The following is a 27,877-nucleotide window of genomic DNA, read 5'->3' on the forward strand; positions in this document are numbered from 1 at the left end:
GGAAAGCTGTAAGAGCTTCCAGGCATAAATGTACAGGGTAAAGTATGACATGACATGTCCTTTAAGAAATTTTTTTCTTCTCTTGGCAACTCTAACCCATACACAAGGTTCCAGTGATGAATATTCTGCCTCCTGTTTATACAGCAAATGGCTGGCATTTACAGAACTGGTGTTCCACAAGGGTACAGAAGGATATGACAGGTACCTTAATTACCACCTCCATGGACACCCTCAACTCAAACGTCTTCACAGCTCTCAGTTGATTTCACTGTAAGGCTTACTTGTCATCATCCCCTGCCCAGCTTATCTATGCACATCAACTGTAAGGCAGCCAGAACTCCCCAACAGGCTTAAAACAAGTGTGAACAAATAATGGCCCAAGGAAAAGATTGCCTCGGAAAGACTTGCTGGAGTAGAGGATTACCTGAAAAAGAAGTGCAAATGAACAGAGGAATAGTACATTTACACTTCTTTTTTTTCCTGACAGCTGTTCATAAATTCAGCCTCAAACTGCTGTAATAGATACAATTCTTCTGTTCCATTATATTGGAAGGATTTAGCCACTAGATACTTTTACCATGTTAAGACATATACTAGGAGGTGGGCATTGCCCTTTTGTTGCTTTGTTTATGTCGAGTAAACATAAGCTAATTTATTTCTCTAATATTTTATCCATTCATTTCTTCCCCAGCTATCACCTTTCTAGTAGCTGCGTGGGTTGGGCTTATAGTTTCGAGAAAGTATTTATATCAAAACTCCTTTCAGTCATCCACTCCAATAACAAACTGCATTCCCCAAAATCACAGATTTTTATAAAGGACGATTTTTAAAACAAATATCCAACGGTCTGTCCTTTAAGTCCATTTAAAAATATATTTTAATGTTCTTACAAACTATGTTTATGTTGGCCATTACAGTTTAGCATTAGTAACACTGAATTCACAGAGCACAAACAAATGAAAACTCTTAAAAAACCCTTTCAGAAGAGCATTTGGTATGGACACTTCCTTTAAGCAACTAAAAAACTGCTGTGTGGTGTTCAAACATCTCTTCCTGGTGCTGGGCTTCATTAAAGATCATTTCAAAGTGACTGCTGGGACCCTTGATCCTCACCCTCACAGAACAGCCTCCCTCCCCTGTTTTTTTCTCCCTCCCAATGAAAGTGGAAAAATGAGAGAAAACAAACAACTCTCTCAGTGGCACTTAGACAATTTCATAAGGCAAGGTTCCTTTTAGACGATCACTACCAGCCTGTCAGACAGATATGCGTGTAGTTAATGAAACCACATATGCATAGACTGGAGGACAGCTGCGTACCAACTGGGTCACCAGTGAACCAAACTACTGAACACCTCCCAGATGAGCAGTGTCTCTTTACATTACTGTGCTCTGTAAGTGATTAAAGCCCCATTCCTCATAGGGCATTAATTATGGGGATTAACAGTAAAAGGAAACACATGAACAGGATGTTACGTACTCTCTTTTGCTTTGAATCTTTGTGTATTTGCTACAGCTATGAATTAAGGAGTAAAAAGGATATGCAGAGTTCTGAACAAAATAATGCAATATAGTCATCCAGTCTGCTACCCTGAAGAAGTCCATTTAAAAAAAGTATAGGGGGAGAGAATTTCAGCCTGCTGACATACGACTTCCTCAGCTATACAAAAAAAATTGGCTATATATGCCACATTTTCTTTATTTTCCCAACTGCAGCACAGAACATGTATCATTAAGTTGTAAAAACACTGAAGCATCGGCCACTGGGAATGAGCTGTCAGTAAGACACAGTTATGAAGTGGATTAAAAATTCATACGAAGTTAGAACAGACACAAGCCTTTATCAGCACTCCTGTCATCCACCATTACTCTGCTACTATAGCCAACAAGCATAAAACCCTAAATACTACTCTTTATTCTAAGAAAACCTGAAAGTGCTGTGAATTAAATGGCATAATACTTCGATGTAAGTGACCTACGATGACTGAAGTAACCAGTAAAAAGTAACCTAACTAGAAATTAAGCACAGGTGTCCAAAGTCTCTGTTCTAACACAAATACCAACACAGCCCATTAATTATGACCCACTTGGCATTATCAAGATTACCTAGCAACTGAATATGTACTTTTCATATTTTAGTGTTTTAGAGCTGAAAGTTAGGACAATATTTCATGAAAAAAACACTAGGGTTTTTTTCCTATTTTAAAAACAAATACTTGGAAATAAAAAAAAAAAGATAACAACAAGCTATGTTATAACATAGACGTCTCCTTGACTGCTGGTATATTGGGCGAGCAGATGTTCTTAACAGATACTGCCATCATTTTTAATGACAAACAATATTTGGAACACAGGTTCCAGGTTTGTGACATCAACTTCCACTTCAGAATTTTCACAACACACTGTATATTTGAACAACAACAAAACAGAAATGTTTTCAGGCTCTACTTGTTGCATTATATCTTCCTTAAACATGCATGACATTTATAGAATATTAAAAACAACTTACACAGCTCTACTCTACGTGTACCAATGGAAGGCTTATGTACCATATTTGCTGAAACTTATAACTTACAGTTAAAGAAATTGTTGATTTTTCTGCTGTCAAAACTAAGCATTCTCCAAAAATAAGACTGGTACACAGGGAGTTTGATATTACACCGTAAATAAAGTAATCTACTAATAGAATCATTTCATTTTTAAAAGTTATGTAATGACTAATCCTCTGTAGCCCCATAAACTGTTTAAAATGTTGACATGAAAAAAATCTGAAGGTGTTTCTCTTAATCTTTACACACTCTCCCACTAGAGAGTAGTTAGAATTAAAGGTCTGCTCTTGGATATACACCTGTAAGGCCTCACTAATTAACAACTCCTTTTAAAAAAAATTAAACATTGTGCTTAAAAATGTTCTTAGGTATGACCTAAGATGATGTTTTATTACTGACCCTGCATTTCATACTTCTCATGACAGACATTCATGACTCAGAATCAACTCTGAGATGAGTTCACAGAATATTCTGTTGGCTAAGGACCATTTTCCATTGGAACAGTTTGAAAACAGATGGTAATAAGTTTGTCTGTCTTGCATTAATGCCCTTTAACTTGTAACAAGAGGCAAATTTTTTCTCATGCAGTCATTTTTTAAACAATACAGTACTGCCTAAAATGTCCTATTTTAAAAGCAATAACTAACAAATGAACTTATCTCCTCTTAAAAAGGCAAGAGTATTTCTGATATAGATCTAGCAAAGGTGTTTGGGTTTTTCTTTCAGGACAAATAAAGACATTAGCAAAACCCTTTAGGATATCACTAAGGGCTAGCACACAAAAAATTAAGAAACAAATTAAGCTTATTAAAGTGTTTCTTTATTCTTAGTGTAAGCAAAACTAGAATTTGTTACAGAATAATCCTCTATGCAAGCTAGGGAGTGATCACAGATTTTCTAGTAAATATGTAGGTTTCAGTTCTTTGACCAAGTTAGTCAACAGATACTAGGAAAAAAGTGAACACTGGGCCCCAGATATAACTAATCAGGCTCTGCAAGAGACTTATTTTACTCACTTAAAAGCAAGCCCATGGGTCCTTTTCTTTCTGCCACCACTACCCAGGGTCTAATCCAATCCTGCCATATGCCAAGCACTTTCTGAGAAAATCTAGATACTCTCCATTCAGTCATATCAATATAAACAGACACTATGCAATACTTTGGGTTTGAGCTCAAGAGACAGACAGATAGCAATTAATCAGGAGCTGATAAGACCTCCACAGCTTATTATTCAGTATTCCTCCCTATCAGGAGACATATTTACATTATGCAAGGTAGATGCAAAACTGGGGCTAATATTTAAAACAAGACATGGTTGTGGATTTTATTTCTATATACACATCTGTTCAGTATCACAGACAGAACTAATTAGTGCTCTAACTATTACTAGTGACAGCTTCATGTAAGAATTATGGAATAGGTAAGGTAATCTCAGCATGCATTTTTGCTACAGAAGATAGGAATCATTTTCCTATTTATTGTTGCTTCAAATCTCAATATAGTTTCACTATTTTATCTTAGGGATAAGCACAACATTTTGTGAACTCTCCCACAATGGTATCAAACAGAGAAAAAAGTAATTAAATTTAATTACTTTTCCAGGCTTTTTTTCTCATTGTACATTCACAGTGGCTGATCTTGCCAAAGATCAGCTAGTAACAGTAAAAGACTAACTCATCAGGTGGGCTGTGCAGGTTCCCAATGGACTCCTGATATATACAATGCATCAGATATTATGCTGAAATTGCATCTGTGCTGTATGACAAGTCAAGAATAAAAAGTGAAAGTCCCCTTATAAGAGATCCTCTTATAGAGAGACCACAACAACCTTACCCACAGAGAAATTCAATTTAGCTCAATCAACATGCTACCACTGATTATAATCTTTCATCATATATCCCAGAAACATTTGTTTCTTACATATCTGCTACTTTTATGTTTCCCCTTTAGTTTATCATGTCATATCACATTAGGAAGAAATAGTTACGTCTACCTTTACATCAGACATACCAGAAAAACAGTGAAGTCATAATTATTGTGACCAAATATTACTGATGTGAATGAACAATTAATTATTTGTTCACCAGTTTCCTGATCTCTCAAGATCTTTGCAGGTATAATGTGAATACATTCTTCAATATGTATTTCACTTCACACAATGTAAAGGATTGGGTAATAAACAGATTATGGTTAAGATCTTCCATTACAAAACAGGATAGCTCTATAATTCTGATTTGAAATCTGACCAAACTGTGGTGAAAACACACAATGTTTTATCATATGCTAGACACAAATACAAAAACATTCCAATAATAAATCCTTTAGTTCTATCTTGGTTGCACTCAGAAGAATTCAAAATATATTAGTCATCTACATTACAAACGAGATACTGATGACAGTCACCTGGCTGCTTTCTCAGGAAGTTTTAATCCTCATATAAGATCACTTACTAATTTCTTTTTCCATTTGTGTTGTGTTAAGATGCACTTCTTTTCAGACACAATTTACTGTTGGTCCTTTCTGTGTGCTATTTCTCCTGTTTGTTTGGATTTTTTGGTTTTTTTAATAGTTGCATTCATTGCATAGTCTTTTATATAAATAACACATTTTCTTTCAAATCAAACAAATGATATTCCTAAGCTGGCTCTCAGGGAACATACTGTTAAATCATTTGGAATTGTTCAATCTAGAATAAGAAACATGCCAACATAGTGATCTTACAGTAGCAAAACTGTTGTGTGCAGAGAACAGCAAACCTACTTTTTAAACTAAAAATCCTTGTTCCTCCAATATCAATTAACAATATTAAAGCTTTGCTTCAGTCTAGAGTATGCACAGTATTACTGTATAATCTGTAAAGACAAAGTTAACTTGAGAATGTGCAGCCACTGATAAAAAAAGCACAACCATAAAAGGTACTCTGTATGCAACTTACTAAATAATTATACTAACTCTTTTGTGCCATTTTTAAGATGACTCAAGTAAATTCACTTTATTAATATTGAAGCAAAGAACACAATAGTAAGAAGAGAAACTTATTTATGTCAAACGATCACAAAATTTTAAGAATTTCATTAAATTATCAAAGTACTCTCTCTTGCACTTTACATTTTAATGAATGGAACTGGATAGTTCCACCCACCATCTTCTCCATCAGTATCTCATTCTGTTTCTGTTGTTCTGAACTCAGCCAAACTTCAACTGTGTTAATCAAAACATGTAATTTCACCCCTCTTCAGATTAAGGTTATTTCCTACTCTGTACAGGTTAGTAAAACTTTCTTCACTATAGCTTTAGATACATAGCACGTATGTCTTCTAGCCTGATTTTTGATCCGAGCATTCTTTGGATAAAAGGATTATCACTACAGCACGTCTGTTTTTATAAACTGGCTTTACTTTACTTTCAAAGACAGGCAAAAGACCTTCTATTAACTAAACAGCAAGTGTACCACTTGAAAGTGATTATTCCCAACTTGCTTTTCATTTCTTTATAGAATAAAAGCAGATTTTTATTCTTTTATGTTTCTAATTTTCAATAGAAAACAATGCCATAGACCATTAGGGAAAGGAAACCATTTACTTTTAAAACCTGAAATTAGATATGCTTATATATTTAGACATACATTTCATAAAAATGGACACTTTCTTCTAAAAGCTTTCTCTGTGTTTCCTGCGTGGTAAGTAGCTACCATCACAAAAGCTAGTGTTGAAGGCATCCTAAAACACGTACCTAATCACTGAATATGGAATACTTCTGACATAGAAAAGCAAAGACCAAATTTTCTAAAAATCAACCACGCATTCAAAAGTGAATGATAAAACATCCCTTCAGGACCATTACAGGAGCCTTCCCTGTAAATTCAGGAGTCAGTGCTGTCTGTTCTTCAAGAAGATCCTGAAGTTGCTATCTTGATATGATCAGCTGGGCTTTCTCATACCTAAGAACATAGCTCTGTTTATAGTTGGCAACCATGGCCTGCCTCTACAAGCACAGCTGTTCCCTGTAGAGAACATGCAGACAAGTATGGTGAAGGGATGTGAGAAACTCAGCTGTTATAAAGCAGAAATGGGTACTGGTATCCTCACTGCCAAATCAGATAGAGTATTTCCAGACCTCTCTGACCAAGAGTACTGTATTTTCAGACAACCACCTACTCTGCCCAACTCATTTTGTCATCCTATACTGCCTTCTAAAGCTGAAATGGAACAATGTAGAAAACTATGTCAGTACAGACATTGCATTACTCATATTGTACAATGCCAGCAGTAGAACCGTCATTAGGTTTATCACAAAGGAAATTAATACATAACACAGGGAAAGTCTGCAGGACTGATTCCCCTAACTCTGCTTTTTGAGAGCTTTCACACCTGCACAACATGGGTATAAATGTTATGGCATCCTAAAATGGCAACTTTATCATATACACCTTTCACAGTTGTAAATGATTACACAAAGTACAAAAAGAAAGAGATCAGACTGTGTATATCCTATCAAAACCAGTTGAACTCTGCTCAGATTTGATTGTCAACACCACATCACTTGTAAGAAAATGTTTGAAATAGACCTTGCACTAACATAGAAAATGCTGCCTGATTGTATAACACAGTAAAAAGTAGAAGACAAATGAAGTGCACGTATAACCCCTCTTCTACCCAACTAGATACAAATCAAGCATCCAAATCAATTATAAGATTTCACAAACCATTATTTTTTCATTTAGGATCTTCTGTCATTTTAAAATCCTTTGTCTTTCTCCGCAATATGAATAAGTAGTTACCTTTAAGTTATTTTGGTACTAATACTTCCTTTGTTCTCATTTGGTAATACCCTCTCCCAAGTAGTGAACATAATCAAAAACATCTAAAAACTTAAATATTGCCTTACAACAACTGCAGTTACAGAGCCTGTTTGCGTTTATGTTGAGAACAAGCTGTCATAACACTGCCCTACCATTTGTAACCTCCACATGTTCTCACCTGCCCTCTGCAACAAGAGTCTCTTTGTCTGAAAGGTGTGTTTGTGTAACATTCCTTGTTTAATTTAGACTAGAACCAAAAATAGCAAATGGCTTGTGCTTCACGAAATTTGCACTGAAGCTCAATTACTCATGTGGTTCAGGTACACCAAAGGGTTTCGTGAAGCTGTTTTGGCTCACATCTGGTTTTACATCACCTCTAAGGAACAAGGAAGTGAGAAGAGGGTGAAAATTCTCACCATAACATAAAAGCTTAAAAAACAAAAACAAAAACCAAAAAAGACCCACAAAAAAATGAAACCCTCATTGCATTTCCTTCTCCCATGAAACCCCATCCAATCTATCATGCACTCTTTTCCTCAGAAGAAGCCTCTTTATCAGAGGCTATTTATTGTAACCAAGTTCCATTCCCAATTACTGTATTATAGGTTATACATTGAAAAAGCAAGTATCCTCTCTTCTCTAGGGACAGCACCGGAGTTCAAGCAATGAGTCAACACTCCAGAAGCCTTTCAAGCAGAGTAAGGTGGCTTCTTTTCCTAAAAACCTAGTGAAGGAACCATCTAAAAATACAGGTAAATAAATACAAGAGAGGAAAGGACAAATACTAGATTCCTTTGCCTCAACTTCAGCAAGATTAGAATAAAACAGTCAATATATTTGACCTCCAAAACTTGTTGGCATAGCTTAAGTGTAGGGGTTTACAGATCATGTCAGACAACAGACTGATGGTATGTAGAGCCTAACTGTTCAGCTCAGAATTTACTGAAGACCAAAACCTACATAACATGCTTGGAAAAATGGGACAAATCACAAGATTCTAAGGAGCCAATAACTTTCACCACAAGATCACAACTTCAAATGAAGGCTGTCATCCTTACTATCCAACAATTACCGAGTTATCTATGTGATGTTAACCAACAGCCAAAACTGGCTCTATGAAAAGAGCGATTAACATCCTTTTCTGAATCCGAACGTTCTGTTTGTCAAACAAGAAAACCATCAGCCAAAACAATCTTGACTTGTCCAAATAAAATCATCCTGTATTAAATATATACTCTTCCTGATCCTTCTCTCAAACAACAAGATCTCCTCTGTCTGGAGACACAAACAAGCTACAAGGCTAGCTAAGTTATAAACTTTCTAACTTCCTGTAAATAGAACAGCAGGTTGTGGTACAAGATGAAGTGATTCAAAGAAGTAGGGCAAGCTACCTCTCACCACATAAGTACACAAATGGCTGTTACTGCATCGCAGCTGACAAAACTGAAGTCCATCCTGATGCTTACCCTTGTAACTTCTTGTCAAGTCTGTACTTTCAGAATAAGGAGGGAATGGGCTAGACATTTCAGCAGTAGAATGGTCTCTACCAAGAATGCTGTGTACTTTGATGTGCCAGTTCAGGGACTTGATTCAAGAACCTTACCTGATCTCAGTTGTCAACACAGACCTAAGGAAGAGAAATGGAATACTTGTAAACCCACTAACCCACATGAACAGTAACAAAGGAGAACCTGATCTATCGCTTGAATCATAGGTATAATACCTCCCTAGAAGACTTGGAGAATGTAAGAATTCTCCACTAACAAAATGCTTAATCAAGCTGTAAAATCTAGAAACATGCAATTTGAATCAAGACAACAAATGGCCAGATGCGCAAGAGAATTTAATAAGATTTTCTGTACAGGAACAGGTGCCGTTTTACATCAACGCCAAAACCACCTCAGCTCTTCTCTTGTCATCTTCATCAGTACTGCCCACTACTTAAGAAATATCCGTCTTTCATCCTATCTTCCTCTTCCACTTCTGCAATGCCACTTAAAAACAAGTAGCCAACTAATTTTGGCTGAACTAAGCAGTATTTAAGAGAGTATTAGAAGTATACAGCCTGGTTTTATACTTTTGTTCTCCTCATATAAAGGGCATATAGCAGAAGGCATGCAATATTAAAACAGACAATGAACAAGTTCCACCTCAAGACATATTCTTCCAAGGACACAACTTACAGCTAAGCACAGGAAAGCTCACACTTGTCTCCATTACTAAGAAACGGCTGTGTTAGCCCTGAAGACCATGTCCAGCATCTTGAATGAATCCAAATGTAATCTCCCCATTGCCACTTTATTCATACTCTGGTCTTACTATTGTAACTTATGTGCTTGATTTCTACACCTGGCTAACATATTTGTCTGAAAAAACTGCCAGCCTCCAAAGTTTTTATTTTTTCTGGATGCATAATTCTGGAATGCAGTAAGACAAAAGGAAGTTTGGACTTCACAGAAATGATGCCTTCCAGCTTTAGTCTACTTCCCAATAAACAACAAAGGGGAAAAAAAAAACAAAACCAAAACAAACCACAAAACAAAACCCCAGACCCTCAAAGACACACAAAGCCTTTCAAGAAGGGTAGTTGTACCTGAACCAGTAATTTTAATAAGCCTTTGTTAATAAAATTTAAAAAGTAAAATCTGTGACAAAAAATATCTTTATATTACTTCATACATAGAAAAACTTCTGTGCAGCCTGTATCTAGCACAGTTTACAGAATTTATTGAACATCATCTCTTACTTCATGAAGCAAGAGGACTAAGAGAAGACAATTTTGTACTAGACACCATACCCAGAAGGTAGATATTATTCATACACAATAAACAAACTTGTAAGCTGTGTTTTCTCCAATTAGCAAGACTCACCCCAGAGAGTACAGAATGACAGCACCAACTACTCTTAAACGGCTACCATGTGTTTGACGTGAAACACAGGATAGAAAGGCAACACCATCACAGTTTAAACTTTTGGTTTAGCCATTTGTACACAATCTGACTGGCACACTATCTTGTTTCATCCACAGATCTTTGAGAACTAAAATTCATGACAAATTCTTCACAACAGAGTAATTTTGGTGTCATCAGACAAATAAAATCACATTTATATTGGCATTGGTTCCTAAATGTACCATCACTAGAGAAGTTAAAAGATTATTTAATAACACTAATAGGTTAAAAGTATACTAATCAACTATATATACAGAATGCTTCCAAATGCAGCCAGTTTCTCTTTTTCATTATGACCTTTTATCCAGAAACCACAGAGACACTAACAGAAAACAAAACAGAAATGTAAGATTGAAAACCACAGAAACTGGCCAGGTGTCAACGCAAGAGGCTTTTGGCTTGCCTTTTTTTTTTTTTTTTTTTTTTAAATTGACTACACTTCAACTTGACAGTCATTTTGGAAACATCATCAAAAACACTTATTTAAATGAACACTCCTATGTTTGCATTATAACACTAAGAAATAACATACTTAGGTTAATGCAGGCGTATTTGGAAGAAAAGCAGCTAAAAACATTAACAGCTTCTTTTAGTAACTTACCAAGAATTAACATGATTAAGTACACTGAAGCACTGCAGAGCAAACAGGTACCTAGTCATAGGGCTCAAACAAGTATACCTTCATTCAACTTTAAACTAGGACACACATACAGATAAAACATCACCATTAGATGAATGAGAGTGCACTGAAGTCACAGTGATGTAGATTTTAACTTACAATGGCATGAGGCATGAACTGCTGAAACAATGCTTACACTTTTTTTTGTTTAAGCATTCTGACATACAGTCAGAATTTTTGTTTGTATAGGAAACACAACTAACAATTTGAGCACAGGAGAAACATTTATATTGTACTCCTTTCCTCAAGCTTCAAACTCCTTCAGTCAGGCAAAATAATACAGTTGCCACCTTCAGAAACAAATTTAGAGAGCCCAAAGCAGTTATTGTGATTCAGTGCACTTCATTACTATGTTTTGTTTTAAAATCCCTCCTCTCCAATCATCTCACAAGAATGGCCCAAATAAATGACAGTAAATATGCTAACTGTACCTCCTTCAAAAACTGTTTGCTTCTCAAAAGACATCCTTCTATCACCACTGTTACCCTTATGCAGGAAATGAAGTGGGTAATTGGAAAGAATAAAGCAACTCTAGCAACTAGATACAGTTACTAAGACACTGTTTGAATGACTGTACAGAGCATATAGCAGTGTTTTTGAAAAAGTGACACTGAAACTGGCTTCAATTTATTGCTAACTGTAAGCAAAACCATAAGTAAATCTGGGTTTCATACAACATAGGGAAGTCAAAATAAAACCTGTTTACATAATGCAACCATTTATGTCAAATTTCCCTTACCATAAAAAGTTCTTATTTCCTTTGCAACACAATGACTTCTGTACATAAAACAAATGGGATATTAAAAAAGAACCCATAGGCTCAGTGCTGAACAATTCTTCCAGGGGTTCTGGTAAGAATGCATCTACAGTGAAAACGTTCCTTTTACATACTTACGAATTCAAACACAAAAAACATTCATCACTATCTTTACTCATCACTAAAATAGTTCAAACAGTGTATTTTGCTCCTCTTAGGCAAATTGCTCCAAGTATATTCACAATTGAACAGTCTTTACATACTTTAGAAGAAAATTCCTTAGACCTTAAGCAAGCTCAGACACCCTATCAAGCGCAAGAGACTACCACGGTATACTGAATAGCTATGACCACTGCTGAAGATCTGGAAGGAACATATGTGTAAATCAAACATAACAGCAGTGACATTTACAAGAAAGTAGACATTTCACTGCTTCTACCAACACTTTCACCAGCTGTAAAACTATACTGCAACCCTGCCTCTGAGCTCAGGTGCAGACACAGAGGCAGGGATTCAATCCTCCATTCACTTCCCTTCTATCTCCCATTCCCCCCATCTCCTTTAAAAAGGGAAGACTCTGGAAACAGCATTGTATCTTCTATTTGAATAGATTTACAGATATACCACACATGGCAAAGGCTAATTGCCACAACACTGCTATATCCCTTCCCAAAACAAAACTGCAGATTTTGCACAGAAGTTCTTGAAATATTATTTTTAAATTATCAGGCAATAAAATCAAATATTAAAAACCTCTTCACTCACCACCAAGAGTACACATAAGTAGACATTAATCCCTGTTATTAAAACTGAACCACTGCAAATCAGGAATCCATTAGGTTTCTGAAAAGGCTTCACAGCACCAAACTAACATTATCATCACCTTATGCTAACATCACACAATATCTCAAAAATGTGAATATTGTTTTGCTCCATTTCATCACTTGTGAAAGGTCTAAGTCAATAGCCATCATGGCTCCCACAGTTTTAAGAACTGGGGTAGGGAGGTCAAGCTCAATCCAAGTAACAGTCAGTCTCTCTCTGCCAGAGGAAAAACTACATATTGTAAGGCCCCGTGAATAAGTAATTACAATGAAATGAATGTTTTATGAAGGAAATGCACTTGGTTTTAAAGGTCATAAAGTGACAGACAAGAGCACACAGTGGAACAAATCCAGCAAATTACTGATTGACCTGCAGGGTCAATGAATCCAAACAATAAATATTTCTGCTCTTTAAATAATTAAAAATGTCAAAACACAATGGCTGCAGACAAACAGTGTTAAGAATGCAGACAGGCCAGACAATCTACTTCATATTTAAATATTTCACTTACCTGTCCTGCGACTGCTCCTCATACATTCTTTCCTTTCCTTCTTTGAAGAGTCTTATAGCACGTTTCGATTTTTTCATGAGACTGTCAATGTAGATTTTAAAATATTCGTTCTCACTGAGTTGTGCAAGTTTCTGGTTGTCATCGTATTTGCTCAGTATAAGTCGCAAATGTTGATAAGTGTCAGGTAAAATGTCAAGTATGTAAGGTGGGCTGTTTTTGAGTTGAAGCTTTGGGTTTTGGCACAATCTTACCTATAACCAAAAACAAGAGAATGTAAAAGACAAGAAATATGTTGGGGCAAAGCCTGATGTGATGTCTTAATAGGTGTAAGCATACTTCTCTAACCTCTGGGCACAAAGAATTAAATCCTACTTCATTTTTATTCCATGAAATCCGAACATAGTCTCTAATGTCAAAGGAAGTAAAATTTAACTTAATCCTGTCACATCTATAAAAAGCAAACAAGCTTACTTACATAGTCTGGGGTTTTGCATTTAAAGTAAGAATGTCTTTGCCTACCTACTATATGCTAAGGAGTATATTATCAAAACACAGTATGCAACTAATGCCAAGAGCAGTAGTTTCATACAGATGTGTTTGCTGCAGGTGAACTTCCCTATGGATGTTTAAATGTCTACTAAGAACTGAGCTTAAAAATTACCTCATCATCTGCTGTCTCTCTCTTTTCTCTATCCAACAACATAACCTCTTAGAACCCATAGGAATTTAAAGTTTGAGAGGTCTACACACATGAAAATGGTCTGAATGCCACCAGTGGCTCAAAAGCTATTAGCTATGACAGACAGAAATTAAGTCACTCACAAACAGATATCATAAACCAGGAAACAAAACATTATAAACTCAATGTTTTCCAGTTCATGGCTGTAATAGAAGATAACATCTTAATGGACTTGGAATCATCATGTTCCTAACAGGCACAAAAATTAATTGAATAATATATATTACTTAAAAGAATAAGCTTCAAATTAATTGAACACCTTTATTTGAATCTAGTCTCCACGGGAAATGTTTCTGGAACAAGAAGGTACTGTTCTCGTTTCCTGAACACATACAAGGTTAGAGTAATTATCTCCCGACTACCTAAATTCTCTGGTAGTTTGTTCCGTAATGTTCTGTTCTAGAAAGCAAAAGAGATCAAAACTAACGGATAGTTTTTGAGTGCTATTGCACTGAGCTATTCATGCTCAGCTAAAACACTGCAGAGGAACACATTCTAGACACGTGTGTGCAGCGGTACATATGCAAATACTTACGAAAAAATTAAGTCCATGTGGTATCAAAGTTTTATAGGTATCATTTGGAGATTGCCATATTATATATTAGTGACTTTGACATTCTTTTGAGGTAACTAACGAGGCTGTAAAAACATCTTAATACTGCTGAAAGCAGAGTCCTATTCTTACTAATGTATCAACTTCAAAAAAGTGCAGTCTTGAGTATTTCCGGCGGGGGGTGGGGGGCCGGAACAACAAACTTGTATCCTGTAACATTCAGCTCTCTAAACTCAAAGCTGTACCACTATTGCTGACCCCTCCTTCAATTTCTAGATGAAGAAATTCACTGCCTTAAGACTGTTGCCACTAACAGACCTTCATGTACCACAAACAGCAAAGCAAATACATAACTGTTTTTTCCCTCTGAAACACACATACAAAAACACACCAGGCAATTAGATTTAGGTAACTGGGGTCATAGTTAGAAAAGTGGAGACAGAATAGTGGACAAAAGTCAAGCACTGACAAGTTTTAAAAAAAGAAGTCTAGCACCATTAGAACAGTGCAAACTCATAAGCACTATAGAAATGTTAGCACCATTCAAAAACAGTATTTAAAACATGACATTTGCAATAGTTCCCCTCATTTCACTGATCCATTTTTACTTCAGTAATTTCTATTATTCTTTCACCTACTAGACCAAGTAAGGGATCAGGAACCCTTCTGATGTGTTGTAGAACAGACAGTCCTTCCCACAGAGAAATTTGCAATCTCAGTAGGAAACAAAAAGACAGCAGATGGATGCAGGCAAATATGAATACATGAGCATAACACTGTTCAACACACTAAAGAGTGGTTCAGGGTGTTAGCAGTTAAGTATTTCTAGATATAAACAGGAAAGTTTCAAGGCAAGCTCTACAATAATTTAGTGGCTTATAAAGGAATTCCTCCTAAATTTAGGAATAAGCTGGAAGGAAAACAAAAAAAAAAAAAGTAAAGCTTAAAGGTGTTTGGTCACGTCTTCATCAGGTGATGAAGTCTGGAACTGCAATCCATGAACTGCAAGAGCAAGACAGCAAGAGACTCTGAAACTGAAAATAATTTGTTTCTATTTCATGTGATAAACAGAAGGTTATCAGGATAAAGACAAGGACAACATGGTCCAAGTCATGGGTTAGGAGATGGCTGCAGCAGCATTCTCAAAGAATAAAGGTTGGATATGATGGCATTCTTTTAAGGTCAGAAAAGCAAAGCTGAACTTACTGATATACAAAATAGCAAGGCCTGGATGACAGATTTAGGTGAATGGATTGATCGGAAAGGTTCAGACATTACTTGAACTGCTGTTTTAAAAGTTGAGTTGCCTGAATGAAGGCAGGATGATGGTGTCACCCGAGAAAATTAAGAAAGGAACTAACAAGAGAGACTTATGAAGGTGATTAAACATTTTCTTTTAGTTATGCTGAAGTTAAGCTGACAGAATGCTTTAAGGATATTTCAGAAACACGAGCAAAGAATTTTACATGTGTAGACACATCTGAAAATCATCCATGCAGAGACATACATGAATTTCTTTTTGTAGAAGAGTTAGAAGAACTGGAATCCCAAAGACAGCAGTGAAAACCTTTATGAAAAACGTAGACCTTTTTCATCTGAACTTTGGTTACCTGTGATTTCTGATTTAGTGAAAACTCGAAACAAGGTTGACATTCTTCCCAAAGCCAACTACAGATGACACAAATCAGTATCACTTATTAGGCACTACAACTTTCTGGAGCAAGCAGCACAAGGAAAAAACAGCTGAAAAGAGGAAAATATTTATTCAGGGAAAAAAGGCAGCAATGAGAGCAGACCACAAGCAGAAAAGGCTGCAATCATTTTGAATTGCTTATTTATCCTAACTTAAATCTTATGAACAAAGAATTAATTCTCTTTCTGAAGTCCATCTTTTCAATGAGATGTGCCAACAAGCAGAATATAAGTGGTTTCATACATATTAGAAATACCATTAAAAATATAAAAACAACAAGAAAAAGCAAACTGCTTATGCTAATTGGTGTATTTTCAACAGTTGGTCTATTCAGCTATACAAAAAGAACATTCAGTTATAAAGAAGAACTAGTTTCTCCTTCAGATGTTCTAGAAAGTCTTCTTCAGTCCAGTATCATTACATACAGTCAATACACACATCAAAACAGGATCCTGTGGTCATCATGGTTTACAAGGCTTCACCTTCCGCTGAATTTATTGAGATAAATACAGCACATTACTAGAACCTTCAACTCCAGAACAAGCCTTTAAGGAAGTCATACAAAAATTCTTCTACAGTACAACTCTATTAGTCTTACACATTCTCACTGAAAAAATGCTAACACTTAGTTCAAGTCAGTGATCCAGTGAAGTAGTACAAGGCTATCTTCACTTTATAGAGTACACAAGGAAGTAAGTTTGTAAAGAGATGGCTGGTAAACCATATGGTTTCCAGAGTCAGGATGTCCTGACACGTACCACAGCAGTTCACAATTAAAAGCAAGCAATAAGAAATGGCATCTGCTGACGCAAAAGATTTACCATTGCACCAGAAGTGGTGCACATACCTTTCTTCAAAAGAAAACAGAAATCAAAACAAAAAAAACCCCAAACAAACAAACAAAAAAAACCCAACCAAAAAAAAAGACCTCCATATTGCACTTTACAAAACAAGCCTCACCAACACTTTAGGAGCGGACATGAATCATATCACTGTGTGATTTGTGTATTGTTATGACTGGAAGTAAGCATGTATGTATTTAGCAAGCATTCAATCTAAAAAATGAAAAGCAGTCAGTCAGCAAGTTGGTAAGAAACATCTCTCTCATTGAGGTAAACTGAGACAAAGCTAAACTCCTTTCATTACCTCACTCAGGGTAAATCCAAGTATTTACTCCAGAATCACAGAAACAACAGAGTGTAATTCTGACTGTGAAGTACTAAGGCATTACCCACATCTACCAGAAACAAATTTTGAAACAGTTAACTCGGGAGCTTCCAGACTAGCTTACTCTAGTGCCCAAGGAGAAAAAACCCAACCGCCTCTTCCCTCCTCTCCTCTCCACGCCCCCTCCCCCCCCCTCCCCCAAATAAATAGCACTACTCATAACATTTTTTAAGATATTTGACTTCAATTATAAGGCATTATTTCATAGCATCTTCAGATAGAGTCATGGATGCCTACTGTATTTATAAAATTAATTTCTTACAAAAAATTGTATCTTCTATTCACTTTAAAGCAAACAATAAAGTTGAAAGCCCTGAACTTGTTTGACAAAAGAACTTTGTTCAAGCAAAGTATATCAGCCCTAACACAATCTGTTTAAACACCTAATGGTAGTCAAAGACAATACAAGGAAAGTAACACAGCTAAAACAGAAAAAGTATCTAATGAGTAGGACATCCGCTAAACACTGTTTTCAGCTGCAGTGAATGGACTAGAACAATCAAAGCACCAGCGCTCACACACTTCCAAAACTACACTTCAAAACCATCTACTGAACAAGTATCTTCTGCCGTGCACTACAAAAAATGTCAAAGTACACCACAGACAGAATAAAGGTAGCTCTGCAGTGAGATACTGTAACAATTCGCCAGAAAACCACAACACACAATACTACCAAAAATGAATTCTGAAGAACTTAATCAGGGAGGAGCTAATCAGGAAAATGGATGAAATCTGAACTTTATGCTTCTTCATCATGTATTTCTTCCCACCAGATGTTACCTTAACTGCAATGCATTTTATTTTCCACAGAAAGATGGGTTTTCTTTCTGAAAGAAGCCTTCTCATCAAAATTTAAGTAGAGGTGACCAATCACCAATCTTATCTGAGAACACAGTAAGTGCTTGTTCAACAGCTACCACACTGCAACTGAGCCATATGTTTCCGTACTGCAGGAATAAGCAATAACAATGCTGATGCTACATATGCACAAGGACAGCTGACTTTGGAGGGTCATTTATACTTTCTTCTGATTAGAAAAAGAGAAGCTTCCATGTGTTTAAATTTTTGTTCTTTTTCCACAGTGTATGCAGCACAAAACTTCCTATCAACTTTCACCAGGTAATACGCTGAAGAATACCATGGTTATGATTGGCGATTGTCATTTCTAGATCCTTTGTAGAACAATGACATTTAATTGACTTGGAAGGTTGCACATTAATGTAACAATTACATAAAGTGTTATAAAGAATAACCAAGACACACATAGTTTCAACTACCGTGCTCTGTATACTCACTTAGATGCTGTTGAAAACTTGGATGCTGACAAACAGTTTAAAGGAAACCACATTAGTAAGTTACAGAGGTAATACAGCTTGTACTCACTAAGTCAGTAGTATGAGCTTTGGAGACGCATTCTAATTTGCTCCTAGGTAATTATTAAATGGCAAATCAAACTGCCATCCCCATTTACATAGTCAGAGTCAAACAACTGGGTGGGCCATGACAGAGCACCCAAACAGTTTAAACAATATTGTTCATCTTCACAGTAGAAAATACAATTATTTTCAGGCCCAGTGCATAAAAGTACTGAAAAGTGATTGGAAGTTGCTGAAATATCCATGTTTTAAAAAATCCTGCTCAGAATGTGTCACAATTTTATCAGCTTGAAACCCACAATAGTAAAGTATGCACAATAGTACTGCCAACTCTAAATAGCCCGAGCAGTAAATTAACTTAACTACTCCCATGTTTACATAATAGACACTCTCCCAAAGTTGTTCTCAAGATAACCATTATCCTCTAATAATCCATATTATATATATTATAAATATCCACAGCTAGTTTCTAGATTTTAAAACCATTAGGTTTAGAATCTCAGGAAAAAAAGATTCTCATGTAATGTATGCATAGTTTAAAGGAAGACTTAAGAGTTATTTGTTAACTTTTTATAATACACATCACGTTTTAAGAACAGTAATTTGCTTGCTAGAAGTTCAGAGATGTATGGTCAACTTGCTTATATAATGCTAGCACTGGAAAGCAGGGCTAGCTTTCCAAACGATAAAAAGAATATTATCCTTTGCATTGCAAAGGAATTAAAGTAATTTTGTTTCTTAATGGTAAAGCTACTGCTTACCCATGAGAAAAGCAGCAGGGAAACGACACTGATGCTAACAGTTGATGTCCCTTTAATAATTCAGGTAGTATTGTAAATTCATGTAAAAAAAGACATACCCATAAACCTCAAAAAGTACAGATCCCAGTGGATAAAGTATAAAAAGGCAGACGCAGATATAAGATACACAGACAGATAACAGTTCACATTCACCGATTACTCAGAACAAGATTTTTTTTTTTTTATTATTATTATTCCCTGCAAGTATGTTTCTTAGAGTAACTTTTACAAACAGGGCTCTAACTAGGAGCTCTATCAACATTCTGCCCTGCTAAAGAACTCTTTCAAAACCCTTTATTTTTTCAAACTGGTAACAGACTTTTAAACCGAAGACACTTAAGCAGAACTGCAACCTTCTGCCTATTCTGACAGCTGAAGAAGCATCAGGCCATAGAAAACAAACATTACCATGAAATCTGAACAATTCCAAAGCACAACATACAACCAATTCTACACAGAGAAGTTTGCATGGTATCTGAGTAGCCAGAACTTCTACATATACCATAAAACCACTCCCATAGTATAGTTCCTGTAGAGGAGGAATATTTGTAGTATTGGTTAATCCCTTATTGTTGAAAACAAGTAATTCATACAGAAAATCTCATCTGCCAAAGGAGGAAATTACAGAAAGAAATGCAGGAAAGGTAAAGAATGGTAATTTTAAGAAAGAAAGAAAGAAATGCAAACCAGAAATTATTGAGCTCTGCCCCTAGTTTTTAAGGGTGCTCTTTTTTCATCCTTTGCTCAAGATAATAGCTTTGCTTTGTTCCCATTCTCCCTTTCCCTAACATCTTTAGAATGGGAGAAAACTTTAGCTACCTCATTGCAGCAAAAAGATGGTTATCACAGCTATTATAGTTAAAGAATAAACAAGGATAATGACTGCTATTACAACAAGCAAAATAGGCCTCAAAGCCACAATCTTACCATGGGTGGCACCCCACCGACTTTGCAGAGCCTACCACCTTCACTAGGTATTAATTTGATCAGTGACCCACCACAGAAATCAGTCATAGGACACACTCCAGAAATGGGATTTGAAACAACAGTCAATTGAGCAGGTTTCTATATATGATTTTAATCCCTGGTTTTGATCTAGGCAGAGGAGAAAATGACCTTCCTGTGCCTACTGCCACATAAGGCTAAGAGACTTAAATTTGTTTGCCAACATATTAAATTTGCTCCAACACATCCCTTCACTCTAAGTACCAAATGCTAAAAACTCAAGCAGTAAGCTACAGCATTCTCACACTATGACATCATACTGTCTGGTATACTTTAATATAATTTGGAAATAAAATTTGATTAACTGAGAGCAGCTTAAAGAGGGTACATTAAAGATCCAAATTGAGAACACTTATCCAGTAAAATGAAGAAGCAAGCACAGTGCAAAGTCCAGCTTTTCCAGTGACTTCTACAGAACAGGCCTCACTGGCTGTACTGATGCTCTAATGTAATAGTGACAAATACAGTTATCTTATACTAGCTGAGTAAAAGCAATTCACAAGTCCAAGCAGCAGGGTTAACATTCTCTGGTAACCATGAACATACAAACTAATCCGGGGACAACCTTACCATATAGGTTTGCAAATGACCTGACATGGGGAAATTAAGCTGTACATATACATTCCCCACGTGGTTTCAACAACAAACCAGATTCCTGGTTTCCAAGCCGAAAACTTCCTTCTACAGGAAGTACTGCCTGCTTCCAAGTATTTATACTTGCAGTTCTTATTACAAGATGCTCACTGTTTACAGCATCCTGATCATTAACATGGAAATGTCAACAAAGTCTTTGTGATAATAACAATTTCTATCACAGCTGGTTTTTAAGTCTATAATCATCATCAGAAACTGTGATGGAAATACAGATGCTATTCTTGGAGCATCAAAAAGGAAAGCATACAAGGACTCAATCAAATACTTCGAAATGATCACTTGTCAAGGCATATTATGTGAAATAATCCTCACCATGTCAGTATAACTACTTATGAACTTTAAGAAATGTAAAATATCTGCATTTGCAATAGCCACCAGGAAAGCAAACAGTTACACTAATTCATGAAGAATCACTGAGTTAAGAAGTCATAACTCTTTTGCCATACAGACCCCAGGCTAACAGGTAGTAATTCTCACTCCCCAGCAGTTCCAAGAGGAAGCTCTCAAGTACCACCTCATATGCAGAGTGCTTGCATCTCCTGAACAGTTATCCGTGTTATAAACAAACTGTTCCTACCATTGGTAAGGAACTCTCCTAGCTAAACTATCCTCATACAAGTTGTCATTTTGTATAATACTAAACAAAATGTATCAGGCTGGTGCAGAGAACTATAAGATCTAAAAATCTATGGTCTATCCCCCCCACTTCCTGAAAAATGAGTTTCAGTACAGTGTATTTCTAGTTTCAAAATGAAGACTAAACTACTTAAAAAATCATTAAAATGCAGAACACACGCTTAAAAGTTAGGCATACCATACTAATCTGTTTACTAAACTGACAAGAGTGACATCCCCCAGTCTCCACGCACATTCCTAAAAGCACAAACATATCTATGTTGCCATCACGAGCATGTCTCACAGGACTATTAGCTTAACTGAAGTTTCATGCTTCAGAGGTCTTGTTTGCAGACTAACAATGTGATCCAACACGAAACACACAGAATATGTAATTACAAGTCAAAGTTAAGCAGCTTTTCGTTAGGACAGCTCTTCAAGTTTGAGTCATTTTAAAGGATCTGAAAATAACAATAGCCCAAGGCAAACGCACATTTGTTTTCCCTCCACAAACCAAGATTAAAAAAAACATAGCCAGAGGCCACATAAATGAAAAAAAAAAAAAAAAAAAAAAGGCAACTGGTGCTTAAATAACCTAAAACACCAGTCCCCTTACTTCCCGAGGCACTGGCAGCATAGCAGTTGGAGCTGCAGGAAGACGCCGTTTCCTCATGTGTACCTATTTAAATAGCCCCATTCTTCACTGCTTGCGTCCACGAACGCACGCAGACACTCACCACTTTGTCCATAAGCTTCCAGGTCTTCTCCACAGTCCTCCGGTCGGCAGCTGCCTGCTTGGGGGGGCCCACAGCATCCTGAATGGCATCAATGAAGCCCAGGATCCGTCCCTTGCGCGGGTTCCGGCCGTTGAGGGAATTGGCCATCTGGGAGGCGAGCTGGCCGCAACGACAGAGAAAGAGAGACTCACAAGGTGCTCCGAAAACATCTTGTCATAAAACTCGCCGCAGCCGGTGAGGTAACACTTCCTTCTTCACGGGCAGGAAAGGGCAAGACCGGGGCACGTTTAGGAACAAGTTTAACTTTTCACGGCAGACAGCGTAAACCCACCTGGCCCGCGTTTACACCGGCAGAAGCGATCCCGGATTTATTGTCAACACCGGGAGGCGGGAGGGGGAACCCACCCGCCGGCGGCGGGGCCCGGCCGAGGCTGCCCGAGGGCCCGGCTCCGCTCCCCGCCGCTCCCCTGCCCCCGCCGGCCCCTCCGCTCGGGCTGCCGCGCACCCCGCCGCACCGGCGGGCACATCACCCCTCACCAGACAACAAAAGCGGAAGACGCGCGGCGGGGTGGGGGCAAGAAGAAGAAGAAGGAGGAGGAGGAGGAGGAGGAATGAAGAAGCGGCGAAGGCAGCAGGCAGGCAGAAATCGGCACGGCACGCGGGGGCAGGGGGCAGGCAGGCACGGACCTCGCTGCCGGCGCACGCATACGTACAGACTCGCACCGCGCGGCTTTGTGCCGAGAGCGAGAGGAGCCGCCGAGAAGAGCCAGAGGCAGGCGTGGGGGAGGCTCCTCAGCCCCCCCCCCCCCCCGCGGCGGCCGCTTCCCCCGTCCTCAGCCCGGGGCGGCGGAGCGCAGCCGAAGCGTCTCGTCGGACGAGGCTCTCCTCCCTCCGGCGGCGGGCTTCGCTGCCCCGGGGAAGGCAGGCGGAGCGTCTCCCGCGCCCCCGTCCCGGCCGCCGCGCCGGGGCCGGCCGTGGGCGACCGCCACTCGCGAGCGCGGCGCCGGCTCCGCGCGCACGCCGGCCGCCCCGCAGGACTCTGCCCTGTGGCGCTGCTCCTGCTGCCGGTGGCGGCGGCGGCGGGCGGCCGCTGCCCCGCAGGGAAGCATAGGGAGCTACTGCCCCGCCGCCCGCACCGCCCTGCCCGTACCACAGCCCAGCCCGCCCGGTGGGTGGGTATGTGCGCGCGTGTGTGGAGAGCGAGCGAGCCAGCGACAGAGAGAGTCCTAGAGGCACATGCAAGAGAGAGCTATAGATATATGCACACGCACAGGTCTGGATGCGGCACCGCTCGCAGCCCCCGGCAGGCTACCGTCTCCCCTCACTCCTAGAAAGTGAGGCTGGCTCCCCAGCGGCGGCGGCCCCGCTCCTGCGCCCGCTCCCGCCCCCTCCCCGCGGTGCTCTGGCGGCCGCTCCTCTCCTCGGAACATGCCCACCCCCAGGACAACACTCAGGCCCGCGCATGCGCGCCGGGGGAGGGAGGGCGGGCGGCAACGCCGAGGAACCAAGCCCCCTTCTCACAGGCGGGAACCACCTCCTGGGAGCAGCCAATTAGAAGTGGCGGCTGTGTTTGACTGACGTGCCCGTCAGCAAACGAGCGTGGAGCTGGGAACGGGGCGGGGTGGCGGCTGGAGAAGGCTTCGGAGATGGGGAGGGGGCGGGAAGGAGGGGGCTGGCAATGCTGAGAGTGATAGGCGAACTGACCAGTGGTTGAGCTCGGAGGGAGGGAGGTGGAGCTTCCGGTCCCACCTCGTCACGCTTGCCCGCCTGCTTGGGGGCTGAGGGGGCAGTTTGAGGCCTCTCGGGGGGGTGAGGGAAGCCGGGCGGGGGTGGCTTTGAGGAGTTCCTGACGTTGTCCCTGGTTGTAGGGCTTTCCAGGGGCTGAAGTACGGCCACGGGCTGTGGCAGCGTGTCCCTGCCTCCTCTGGTGAAGTCGTGGTGCCCCTGCCTGCTGGAGCACTTTTATGTGCGTTAAAAATCAATAGTCGTTATTGCCTCCTTGTTGAGTGTTCTGCCTTTGCACTTCCCCTTTGCGCTTTTGTGAATTTGTTGGGGGGGGGGGGGGTGGCCACAGAGAACAAGAACTTCTTTTCCTTTTTTACATCTGGTTTTTTTTGGGGGGTTGGGGTTGGTTTTTGTTTTTTTTTTTTGGGGGGGGGGGGCTTGTTACGCGAGTGCTGAGATTTCCCATGTTGGAAATGGGCTGGAGAGCCACACGAAGTGGTGAGGGCTGTAAGGCTCACACTACCACTCTGAAAGGTGATGAGGGAATATGTAAACACTTTCTAGATAAAAATGCCCTTTTATGTATGTTTATTTTGATATGAGCACATCCCGTGGGGATATGGTAAACCAACTGATGAGTATGTTACACTTTTCTTGTAGCACACTTTTTCCTCTCAAATCTGTGTATTACCTGTGAATGCTGGAGAGGAAAGAGGCTTACCTGCGTAGGGTACAAGATATTTGACTTCAGATTATTTTGAAGATGTTTCAGGGAGTAATTATGCTTTGCAAGTGTTAATCTTCTAATTAAATATCATGCAAGGAAACAAAAATACAACACTTAAAAACTGAGGCTGTTTTCTGAAGAGTTGTATTAGAGGAATGTTTTTAAGTTTCAGTTTTCTGAATATCAGCTTTTTTTTTTTTCCATAGTAGTTTCCCTTGTAAAGATTTAAAAAAAAAATGGTTTTCCCTTTTTCTTGATTTTTTCCTAATTTTTCTGATTTTTGGCTTTTAATAAAATAGGTGTCAGGGAAAACAGTAGAAAAAGTTGTAGAGGCTTTCAGTGTTTCATTTATTTGCATTGTCATTTATAGGTATTTTTAGTGCAGGTATCTTCCCGTTGGTTTAAAATGTGTCAAGTTACTCCTCTGGGCACACATTCAACAACAAAATCATATCAATAATGTCTTCCTCAAAGGTCATTGTTCCTCTATAGCTTTAAAATATGAATTGGCAGGTCCTTGCCTTAAGTGGGTTGGAAGCTTCTCATCTCACTGTAGGCTCTGTAAAGTATTCTTTTCCCTGTGTTGTTTTAAATGTTGGTTTGAAACTCTTCTCTGGCAGCTCTCCTTATCCTTTTTTTTTTTTTTTTTTTTTTTTTTTTGTGGAGCTCTGCTTGCATAAGATTAGGCTGGTAGTGACTGCTTGCTCTTTTGGCATCTCTTGTTTGGGTGTGGATAAAGCAGAGGATCTGACATTTTTTCTGAACTTGTTAAATCTTTGGTTCTTTTTCTTGATTGTTTTGTTTTCATTGTTGTTATGTCATTCTCTTCGTATTCCACACACTGCCAAGAGCTATGATCTGTGAGTTGCACTTGGTAGCTGTCTGGGGCTGAGTCATGTTGTCTTGCAGTTCATCTGAGTGCAGAGCCAGCAGGAGTGAGCAGCTTGGTTCCCTGCATCCCTGTGTGTGTTTGTTGCGTTATTAAGAGAATAGCCAGCTCTGTGGGAAAGTGAGTCGTTTTCAAACAGCCGTTTTTTCATTGCCTATGCTGTAAAGTAAGTACGGATATTCTGGGAATTACAGCCCTCAGGGCATCCTGTGAATGTATGTTGGAAGCAAGCCATCTGGGAGAAGCAGGTGAAAGAGATACCTATGGCTTCAGTATCAAGGGTGTTAAAGATGGGTCCAGCTTTTGTGTGCTATGCTATGAAATGACTAGAAGACACAGCGTTGCTTTTGTTGTTTCAAGCATGCAGAGTGAAAGGACCCTTTGATAGAAGACAGCTGAGAGGTAAGGATGAGAGGAGGAGCAAACAGCTGCCATATGTTTGAGGTTCAAGGCATGTGCTTATTAGTAGTGGAGAACATAAAGACTAATCTTGCCCACTGGATCTATGGGGTGCGTAAGGATAAAAGGCCATTGAAAGGGTGGTGGCTGAAGGCACTGGACACCTGGAGTATTTTGAAGCAGGCCAGCAGCAGGGTGTTAATGTAGCTGTGCAAAGGGACAGGTGAGAGGGTATTCCCACTGCCCAACTTCAGGCTTTCTAAAACCCTAAATTAAGAAGGTAGTCTGCTATGTATAGGTCCACTGAGAGACCACAAGGTGACTCAAAGCAGAAACGTAAGTCAGATACTTTGATTCTAGATTCTGTATGGGAAAAAGCATCTTTCTGTTTGGCCTATATGTAAGGTGCATAGGTACATTTGATGTCTAATTAAGGCCCCTGAGTTATGTACATACAATTAAAATGCTTCCACAGATCTCTCTTACTTATAAGTTCTATGGCTAAATGTTTATTTTACTTGTTAGTATATGAAAGAACATGACAGTTTGGATCTGCTGTTTATAAGTCTTTTTCATCACTGTATGAAAACACTACAGAGTGGAAATGAGGTAAATCTGAGGTGACAAATTTTGACAGTTCCACATTACATGAGACTGATCCTCAACCTAGTTAAGGTACTAACCAGTCATGTAATGATGTCTGGATGACTGCTGTAAGGATTTGGTAAAATCCTGTAATGAAAATGATGGAGTGAAGGTGGCTGTGAGTCAGGATATGATAAAGGAATCAAGACTGTGTGAAAGAAGCCTTGTTTTGAACTCTTAAATAAACCCTTTGTAAGGTAAGGATTTCAGATCTGAGTATTTTACTGAAAGGCAAAATCATGCCACTTCTTGAAAAGCCCAGCTGCTTGATAGACAGGGAAAAAACAGAGATGCAAGAGATCAAAATTAAACTGACAGTTACATTTATCCATTGCGGTATTTTCCTATCTGTTAACTGGTTTGGGTTTTGTTGGGGTTTTTGGTTTTTTTTTTGGTTTTTGGGGGTTTTTTTTTTTGCTTTGCTGGTGACTCTCATTCCTCTGGAGTTGTTACACAGCCTTGTGAATGAAACTTTATGTTGCTGCTTTTGAATGAATTCCATCAAAGAGCCATTGACAGTAGCTGGAAACAAGAGAGATGTTTTGTTTTGGTTTTCTTTGTTCACCAACTATTAAAATATTATTGATTTTCTGCAGTCAGTCAATGTATGTGGTTTGGAAGCTGTTTTCATTTGTGTGGTTTTTTTGCCATGGTACAAGTGACTTTTTGCCCAAATAAGCTGAAACATGAGAACAGTGTAGAGGTCAGATGTAGGTTTTATTTATAGCCACATAAATAAGATAAGGTATTGCTCTCATGTATGGTGCAAATTTTTAAAGGTTAATACAGTATACAATATACTGAGTTAAGTGATATGGTAGCAATGCTTGTAAAAGCTTAGGTCAGCTATTTCAAAAGTTGAATCTGAAGTGACTTTTTGCTAGTTGTAACACAATACCCTGGCTAACCCAGCATCCTTAAACTTTCAAAGTAATCTCTTGGTGTTTTGACTGAATATGTACAATATTATGAAAAGGCAACTGTTCATAGGGGTGTAGCATTCTGCGGTGCCCCGTCAGGCAG

At 38.9% G+C, this 27,877-nt stretch overlaps 1 protein-coding gene across 4 annotated transcripts in view; it reads right to left on the reverse strand.

Annotated features, from left to right (window-relative positions):
• CBLB (Cbl proto-oncogene B) overlaps nucleotides 1-23,902 on the reverse strand; it is a 139,480-nt gene extending 115,578 nt beyond the window's left edge. For 2 of the 4 annotated variants that reach the window (XM_030020332.2, XM_030020331.2), the window contains exons 1-3: nucleotides 23,741-23,902; nucleotides 22,470-22,628; nucleotides 13,071-13,321 (exon numbers count right to left, since the gene is read on the reverse strand). In XM_030020332.2, coding sequence (XP_029876192.2) covers nucleotides 13,071-13,321; nucleotides 22,470-22,628; nucleotides 23,741-23,899 — 569 coding nt within the window. In that variant the 5' untranslated portion in view covers nucleotides 23,900-23,902. Of the gene's footprint in view, nucleotides 1-13,070; nucleotides 13,322-22,469; nucleotides 22,629-22,800; nucleotides 22,920-23,182; nucleotides 23,698-23,740 lie in introns of those variants that run through there. The other 2 variants (XM_030020333.2, XM_041124916.1) reach the window with 2 other exon arrangements.
• Nucleotides 23,903-27,877: the final 3,975 nt, after the last annotated feature.

The sequence above is a fragment of the Aquila chrysaetos genome, chromosome 7, assembly GCF_900496995.4.
Source record: "Aquila chrysaetos chrysaetos chromosome 7, bAquChr1.4, whole genome shotgun sequence".
NCBI lineage: Eukaryota > Metazoa > Chordata > Aves > Accipitriformes > Accipitridae > Aquila > Aquila chrysaetos.